Source organism: Sciurus carolinensis, unplaced genomic scaffold (genome assembly GCF_902686445.1).
Source record: "Sciurus carolinensis unplaced genomic scaffold, mSciCar1.2, whole genome shotgun sequence".
NCBI classification, from domain to species: Eukaryota; Metazoa; Chordata; class Mammalia; order Rodentia; family Sciuridae; genus Sciurus; species Sciurus carolinensis.
The window spans coordinates 697,930-706,537 of record NW_025920128.1 but is presented as its reverse complement, the minus strand read 5'-3'; the positions used below and the strand labels follow the sequence as shown (position 1 = coordinate 706,537).

The following is an 8,608-nucleotide window of genomic DNA, read 5'->3' as shown; positions in this document are numbered from 1 at the left end:
AGTTCTCATGTTAGAGCCTCCGTTCTCCTATTAGTTTCTACTAAGTTTTACTAAGTCAATTCTCACTGGCATAATTCTTGATCCTCCATGAAACCAGGTAAGACCTACTCATGGTAAAGAACAAGCAGAGAGATCTGAGTTTCACATAACAGTTTCACACACAATCTTTTTGAAAATTCAAGTATATCACAAGCTTATAACAGAAATCGTTCTGATGTCTGAAGAGCAGACAGAGCTGGCATCCTGAATTTTTATCTGCCAGCCCTGACACCCCTGGCGAGTGGGCTGAGCTGTCTGGCTGCCACCGTGAACAGGCACAGCCATGGCACGTGCACCTGGCATCCGCCTGGTCGGAGCCTCGTCCTCACACGCACAGACGTGTGATGCTCGAGCTGCTGCTGCTGACCACTGGGGAGGGGACTTTACTTCACGTGTGATCCTTTCCTCTTCTTCTTAAATAAATTTTTACTCACTCTGATGTCGGGATGGAGACCCTTCCCCCACGGTGGCAGGTTGCTCCCCCTTCCTGGGTCCCCACGGCTTCCCCACCCTGAGCTCAGCTCTGGCCTCAGTGCTGTCTTCAACCCCCTCGCCCATTCCCACGCCCCCAGAGGCGATGGTGGCAATGCAGGGAAGCAGCCCAGCTGCGTCTTCAGAACCGCCTTTCAGAATTGAATCTGGAAGCTGTTTGCAGAGAATTGTACTCAAGAAACTGTTTGAAAACAGATGTGCTGTAGCAGCAGGGCCGCCAACTCAGTCCTGCCGAGACCCAGGACACGTGGGCACTTCCCTCCTGAACCCTGCACGTGTGCTGACCGTCCTCTCCTCAGTGGTTCCTCTCACCCTCAGTCAGAGAGTACATCAGCGAGTGGGTCACTCTTTTCTCCAGCGGGCAGTTGCTCAGTCCTCCGTTGCCGTGAGAACTGCAGAGTGAGCAGAGCAGGCCTGGCGACCTCTGCCCCAGGAGAGCGCTACCCTGCCCTGGTCGCCTCTGACACAGCCGCACAGACCTGGCAGCATCCTCGGGCTGCTCCCAACCCCACAGAGCCACAGCGGCTGCCCTGTGATGACTTCGTTGCTTTGTTTTTCTCCAGCTTCCTGCCCTGGAATGTTTCTCCCAGCCAGCGTCCCTGCAGAGTGGCCTCCACTGTGGGCTCCCCACCTGACCTTGTCTCCTTCCTCCTGTGCTGGGGTGTCCCTGCCCCCAGAGCTCCTCCAGCAATGCCAATGGGAAACAGAACTTCAAGCTCCGACTTTGTCCTCCTGGGGCTTCTGGTGAGCAGTGAGGCGACGGGGGCTGTTTTCACGGTCATCTTTGCTATTTTCATGGTGGCCGTCGCAGCGAATTTGGTCATGATATTCTTGATTTGGGTGGACTCCCGCCTCCACACCCCCATGTACTTTCTGCTCAGCCAGCTGTCCATAATGGACACCCTTTTCATCTGTACCACTGTCCCGAAGCTCCTGGTGGACATGGTTTCTACAGAGAAGACCATTTCCTTTGTGGCCTGTGGCATCCAGATCTTCCTGTACTCGACTATGGCTGGCTCAGAGTTCTTCCTGCTGGGCCTCATGGCCTATGACCGCTACGTGGCTGTCTGTAACCCCCTTAGGTACCCAGTTCTCATGAACCGCAAGCTGTGTCTTTTGCTGGCTGCTGGTGCCTGGTTCGGGGGCTCACTTGATGGCTTTCTGCTCACGCCCATCACCATGAATGTCCCCTACTGTGGCTCCCGCCAGATCAATCAGTTTTTCTGTGAAATTCCTGCAGTTCTCAAACTGGCCTGTGCTGACACGTCCTTGCATGAGACCCTGATGTACATCTGCTGCGTCCTCATGCTGCTCATTCCCATCTCTCTCATCTCCGCCTCCTATGCCCTCATCTTGTTCACCGTCCATCGCATGCGCTCTGCTGAGGGCCGCAAAAAGGCCTTCACCACCTGCTCGTCCCACCTGACTGTGGTCAGCATTTTCTATGGGGCTGCCTTCTACACCTATGTGCTGCCCCCGTCGTTCCACACACCTGATGCAGGACAAGGTAGTGTCGCCTTCTACACCATTGTCCACACCCATGCTTAATCCTCTCATCTCCAGTCTCAGAAACAAGGATGTCATGGGGGCCTTGAAGAAGGTGTTTGCACACTGCTCACCTGCTCAGAAAGCTATCAAGTGAGGCCCTAGATTCAGTAGCACGAGGACAGGTCTTCCCAAGAACATCCTCCATGTACCCCATTTCCCCGGACTCCGTGCTCAGCCGTCGAAGGTCTACCTGCCAGTTAGGAGGATCACCTGGCGGATGCTTGCTCGGGAGGACTGCAAGCCCCTGCCCTGCGCCTGCTGTGGGCCTGGACACTTGCTGGGGAGGACTACGGCCCCTGCCTGGCGCTGCTGGGACCTGGACGCTTGCTGGGGAGGACTGCGGCCCTGCCTGCGCCTACTGTGGGCACTGAGCACAGGGGCAAGACTCTCACCTCTGCCTCTGTTCCGCACCTGTGCTCTGTGCCTCCTAGATCCCAGGAACAACAGGTCCGAAGGGAAGCACCTGTGAGCAAGCGGAGGCCACCCTCAGTGGCAGCAGCTTCTTATGGGGCAGGGCCCGTATGACCAGCCTGAGATAAGCCGGGAATGACCATACCCAACTAAGACCAACTGCCTTGACAGCTGTGAAGGGCTGCAGGGGTGGGAGGGCCACACCTGTAACCCCAGTGACTCAGGAGGTGAGGCTTGGAGGGTCTCAAACTCAAGTCCAGCTCGGCACCTTAGCAAAACCCTGACTCAAAATAGAAAAGGAAAAAGGACTGGGGGGTGGCTCAGTGGTAGAGCACCCTGGTTCAATCCCCAGCACCAAGAAACTCCAGCATGCGAACCCAACCTTGCCTCTTCCTCCGTCTATCAAATCTGTCAGCCTGGGAGACAGGGCTGAGGTCCGGTGTCCCTTGTCTTCCAGGTGTGGCTGCACTGATTAAAGTCCCTTTCATGTGTGTCGCCATGACCTTCCTTGCATCGTGTCGCCATGACCTTCCTTGCATCGTGTCACCATGACCTTCCTTGCATTGTGTCGCATGACCTTCCTTTCATCGTGTCCACCATGACCTCTCCTGTTTTTCTTTTAATTTATTTTATTTTTTAAAATTTCGCAGACCTGAATTTGATTGTTGTACACAAAGTGGGGTGCATCTCTCCGTTTCTGTGATTGTGCAGATGTAGATGCACACCGCTCGTGTGTCGTACACGGTACACAGGGCGATGTCTGTCTCAGTCCTCCTGCTTGGTTTCTGGGGAGAGTGGCACCTGATTTGCTGGACCTCCAGAGTCAGGCCTCTGGCTGGGACTCCGGTACCAGGATTGTTTCCCTAGTTAGGCACAGACTTTTGGCAAAATATCAAAAAAAAATTTTTATTCCTAGTAGTTTGAAGAATTTAAAGAATTCATCTGCTCTTGTCTCTGGGGAAAAACAAGAGTGGAGGTCACAGTGACCTTCCACCAGGCAGCAGGACTCCTTGGTGCTCTAGGTGAACAAGGCCAAAACCCCTAAAAAGTCACAAATTTTTGTTGTTCAGTTTTCTGTGGCGACTTAGCGCCGGCAGAGTAAGCATACCAACCCACAGAAGACAAGAAGGGAAGCCGCCACACAGTTTGGGCCCTGCGTTCCCTCGTGGGAGCTCTGTGATCACCTTAGAGTCCCTGTGCTGCCTGCAGTCACCAAATATTGCAGCCACAGTCCGTGGGCGAGTGGAGCGGAACCGACCATTGTGAGAGCACGCAAGTTCTAACAGGCGCAAAGAGGAAACAGGCTCCATGTCCGACAGCACGAAGGCCGCCTGCCACCCTCCCGGAGACTGCGCCGGGCCGGAAGCCTCAGCCCTCCCGGCCTGTGACTCAGCAGCAGTGCTTGGTGTCGGGACCCTGAGTGAGTCCTGGGGGCGTGGGCAGGTCGTTGTCCTCGGGGCTGGTCCCAGAGGGGCTGGTCTGCATGATGCCCACTCTGAGTGACGGGCGGGACGGTCGGCCTGTGGTCCTGGCTGGCCCTGGCTGGAGTCCTGAAGGGCGAACCAGCCGCTTCGCGGTTCCGAGGGCAAGCGCCCTGCAGGCAGGGTTTCATCTGCCAATGGCTCCAGAGACCGAGTCACTATCCCTGTACTATTGCTGCTAAAGGGCAATTTGCATAAATGTTTTCTTTCTTATTTTCACCTGAATATATTCCTAAAAACCAATACAAGAGAAGTTTACAGATAGGAATATTTTTTTCTTAGTCAGTCTCCATCTTATCTTGTAAAACTTAAGGAAAATAGTCACCCCTGGTGCTACAGCAAAGGGAGCCATTTGTCTGGGAACATTTATTTGGTATTTTCAGGAGGTAACTGATTCAGCACGTGGAGGCAGAGGCAGCGGGGGTCTTATGAAAACCATCCCGTGACTAGGTGTGTTCTCGTGCTCCTGTGAGGTGGGACTTGGCAGCAGAGGGGCCAGAGCAAACCACTGCCCCATGAGCACCACCTTCATGAGACCACCCAGGTCAAGATAGGACAGGTGACCAGCCCTCAGAGCCCGCTGGCCTCCAGCTGCCTCACATGCCTCGAGGGCAGAGAGAAATGCAAGCCCCTTGGCCCCCACTAACTCTCATTCTGAGCCACTTTCAGGCGTGCAGAAGAGCAGGGAGCAAGAAGAGGAGGTTCCAGTCTGTTCATGTGACATTGTTACACGACCATGAAATCACCACCAGAGCAGGAAATCCACGCTGTACTGGTTTCCCACTAATAACAATTCTCTCCTGGACTTTCACTCAGGATCACACACTGCATGTATGTTATTTTTTACGTTGTCTCCTGCCGTCTCTGACATCCTCCTCATTCCCACCTTAACACAATTGAAGAATATTGATTTCTTTGGACAAATGAATTTATAGTGACAATTCCCTGGATCTTTATTGCATCCCAGATAAACATGTATTCCTATACACCACGGTTGAATTTTGATCATGTATTGAAAATTTCACTAATAAAATATACTTCAGAGTCTAGCTGAAATTTTATAAGGAGATTCTATTTCTACAGTGATAAGAACCCATAACTGTGCACACACAACACATACTCCAAAAACTATGCAAAAAAATCAACAACAGATTGAAAAAAAAAAAAAAGGTACAAAGAAATTCCAAACCCCAAGGTGAGGCCATCTGAACTATTAAAATAAATCCAGTTCGTGACCTAGCTACACATATGTGTATTCCAAATATCAGTGTACATGATACTCCAAGCAAAGTGTGTTATGAAGAGGAATGAGCAATATACTGTAAAATAAATACATGATGCGAGGTCCTCCTGACTGCAGGTCAAAGCCAGGTGATCTCCACAGCTTCCACTGTGAAACACACAGGACGGCCCTGCTGGGAACACTGGGGACACAGTCTAGGAAAGGTAGTTCCCACCTCTGGTGCTCAGATAGCAATGTCAGGGCCCTGGGGCACCACAGGACTGATCTGTGCACCTGCAACTGCCAGCTCCTCTGCAGAGCAGCCCTCAGAGAAGCAGGACGGTGGGAGGAACTTAAACTGAGGCTGCTGCTGATGGAGCACCCGTGCCGTCAGGCTACTGTTGCTTTTGGTGCCTGAATGGGGCGGGGTGGAGTGCGCAGTGAGAACGGTGCTTTTCTGTGACCCCAGTGGTGAGTAAATGGTTGTTTAGTGGGTGCTAATTTATGTGCGAGGCGTTTGTGGACCTTGCAGTATGTTATTTATATTTCTATATATAAGAGTATTGATTACAGTGTGTAATTGATAGAGTAGTAAATGTTCTTGGACAATTGAATTGTGCAACTGCACGCACCGGCGTGTATCGCAAGGACAAGCGCAGACGCGGCGCCCGAGTCTGCCTCAGAAGCAGGGCGCAGTCTACACGGGCGGGTCGAGGGCAGGACAAGCCCAGCAGAGGAGGAGACCGCTTAGCTGTTCCCGGACCCACGGTCTTCCCCCTTCTTAGTAAAGATGGCCTAGTATTTGCAGGTAACATTTATGCTCCAGTATAAAGACACTTTTCTATTACAACTAAAATAAATTGCATGCATTATTTTGCAACTAAAACTAATCAGTACAAAATGGCAAAGCAGAAGTAAATTGGCTTCACTCTGCTGCACGAAAACCCAAACTACTACAGTGGCAAAATTTCCAACCACAATATCACAGTTTGAATCCCAACTCTCACCCAACTCAAATCTGTGACACTCTGTCCGGCACAGAGCTGTGAAAGCCAGCGCTGGGGTGGGAGGTGTCGGGTGGGGGACCCTCAGAACGCGGAATGAGCACTGTGACGCTGTCTCTGTGAAATCCACCACCCGTGCACTAAATACAGCAATACTTTTAGATTTTAGAACCCCGGAGCCAACGGCAAGAAACCCGCCCACCTCTGAAGGGCCTCTCAGGAAGGCCGGGTCTGCGCGGGGGTGCAGCGACTAGGCTGGATGGAGACGCAGAAAAGCGCTGGTCTTGGGAGTGCACCCTCCGCGACCCCCACAGGGGAGCGCTAACCCGGATTCCGTGGGCCCAATGCGATTCCTACCTCTTGCCCAAGAGAAAGTTCTGCGGAATTTAAAAAATCCCTGCAGGAGCGGTGGACCTGGACCCTGGGCAGGACCAGCGCGCCATCTAGTGTCAAGAGGACGCATCGCCCCCAAGTGAAGAAGCCTCGTTCGTGTGCGCAAGGCCACGACAGATCCCCTCGAAGACACAAGAAGCAAGAGGTGGCAGAGACGGGAATTAATGCCAAGTTCTGCAGTGAAGACACAGACTCACACCCGTAGGAATGAGAGCAACCCGAGCGCCGTGGCGCAGGCCTGTGATCACAGTGGCCGCGGAGGCTGATGCAGGAGGATGCAAGTTCAATGACTTCGGAGACACTGTCTCAAATAAAAATAATAACAAGGTAAAAGGCGGGGAATGTGGCTCAGTGATAAACCACTGCAGGGTTCAATCCCCTGAACCAAAGGGAAAAAAATTAAAAAGAAAAAAAAAAAAGGAAGAGCAGACAGGCCACCAAGGACCTGGCTAGAATGAACAAACAAGAGCCAGTGGCTGATCCTCATCAGCTGGAGGTGGGTGATGTCACAGGAGAAGTCAAACAGTGGCTGCTTAGAGGAGACCAGCAAACTCCAAGATAATACAAAAACTTTTAGAAATTTTGCCCAAGAATTTTAATAGACATGGAAATTGTAATATGTCACCCAGAAATTCTGGATGGCAAACGGCAGGGAGTGAGCTCAGGAGCTCAGTGGAGAGCCGCACCAGCAGATTCCACCAACCAGCAGAAGAATCAGCGAGGCAAAGAGGCTAGTGGAAACCACACAGTAGAGGAGAGAAAGGGACCCGTGAGGAAGGAAAAATAAAGGTAACTCCCAGGACACGTGCAAACATGAAGAGTGACCCAAGGTTCCAGCAGAACCAGAAAGGAGCAGGGCACAGTGTCCACTCAATGATGTAACAGAAAACCACCACACCCGGAGGAAGACGTGAGGTTGTCAGGTCCATAGCCCAGCTGTGCTGGGACAGTGGGATGGGTTGCCAGGAGACCAAAGGAAACACCCAGGCGAGGAGTGTGGGACCGGGAGCTCTTACTGAGAGCGGCTACGGCAACTGGCCTGAGCATTGGCACCTCCATCCCTCACGTGCTCACCAAGAAGCGCCTCCTTCCCTCGTGGCCATCTGTCCAGCGTGGCTGGCTGGATGAGTGTGTTCTCTGCACACTGCCCTCAGCTCTCCCCTGGGGGAGGGCTTTGTAAGCTGGACTGTGGGAGCAGGGCATTGGCAGCACTCGCCTGCTTGCTTGCTCTGTTCCTTGTGTGACCAGCACTCCACGGGGCAGCCATACTGGCATTTCTGCAAAAACCCTCCTTCTACAGACAAGGTCAGCTCTCCCCAGTTCCCAGTGTGCACGCGGGGGAAGCCAGGGTCCTTCAGGACATTGATCCCAAGATGCCATCCCACCTGGGTGCTCTCTGGTCCCTTGGCATGACGAGGCTCTGGGGAACCGAGGGGGCCGGCTCAGGATGACGGAGTTTTTACCTCCTCCTTTTCCTCAGGCGACCCCGACCCCTCCCCAGCACCGAAGGAGCCCTGAGGAACAGCCGGTGGGACCCAGCATCAGATGTTCTGAGGCCTGGAGGGCTTGGGGTCGGGCTGCTGGAGAGGCGGAGAGGACGGAAACTCCCAGCGCCAGGCCTGGACCGGCGCGGGGGCGGGGTGGTGGGGGCGGCAAGAGAGAGAAGCCGTCACTCCCCCGCCAACCGCGGCCGGCGGAAAGCTGACCAAGGTAGCGCGCAGGAGCCGGGCGCTGAAGGAGAGGGGCACCAAGCGAGATCCTGCAGCTCGACCCAGTCGTGGATAGACAGCCACCTCTTGCAGCCCCACCGCCGGCCCGCTGCCCGAGGAGAAGTCAATCAACCGCGTCTCCCACCTCCGAGAGCGAGATCAAACCAGAGGGTCCCTGCAGCGGTGGGAGAGTCAGTGATCCAAATGTGAGGGACTTGTAGAGGGTCGCTGCAGCCCCCTCCTCAAGGCGGACAAGGGGCGTGGGGAGGAGCAGCCCGTCTGGGAAGTGCTGGCCTCACAGGTTTTGCA

The 8,608-nt window shown here is 53.7% G+C and overlaps 1 protein-coding gene across 1 annotated transcript; it reads left to right on the top strand.

Annotated features, from left to right (window-relative positions):
• Positions 1 to 1,326: 1,326 nt before the first annotated feature.
• Positions 1,327 to 2,079, top strand: LOC124974020 (olfactory receptor 2T11-like). Its single transcript, XM_047537607.1, has one exon. It carries the CDS (start codon positions 1,327 to 1,329, stop codon positions 2,077 to 2,079), a length of 753 nt encoding a protein of 250 aa, XP_047393563.1.
• The last annotated feature ends 6,529 nt before the right edge of the window (positions 2,080 to 8,608 follow it).

Coding starts and splice junctions, on each gene's coding strand:
- LOC124974020 (XM_047537607.1), top strand. CDS start 1,327: ATGGTGGCCGTCGCAGCGAATTTGGTCATGATATTCTTGATTTGGGTG.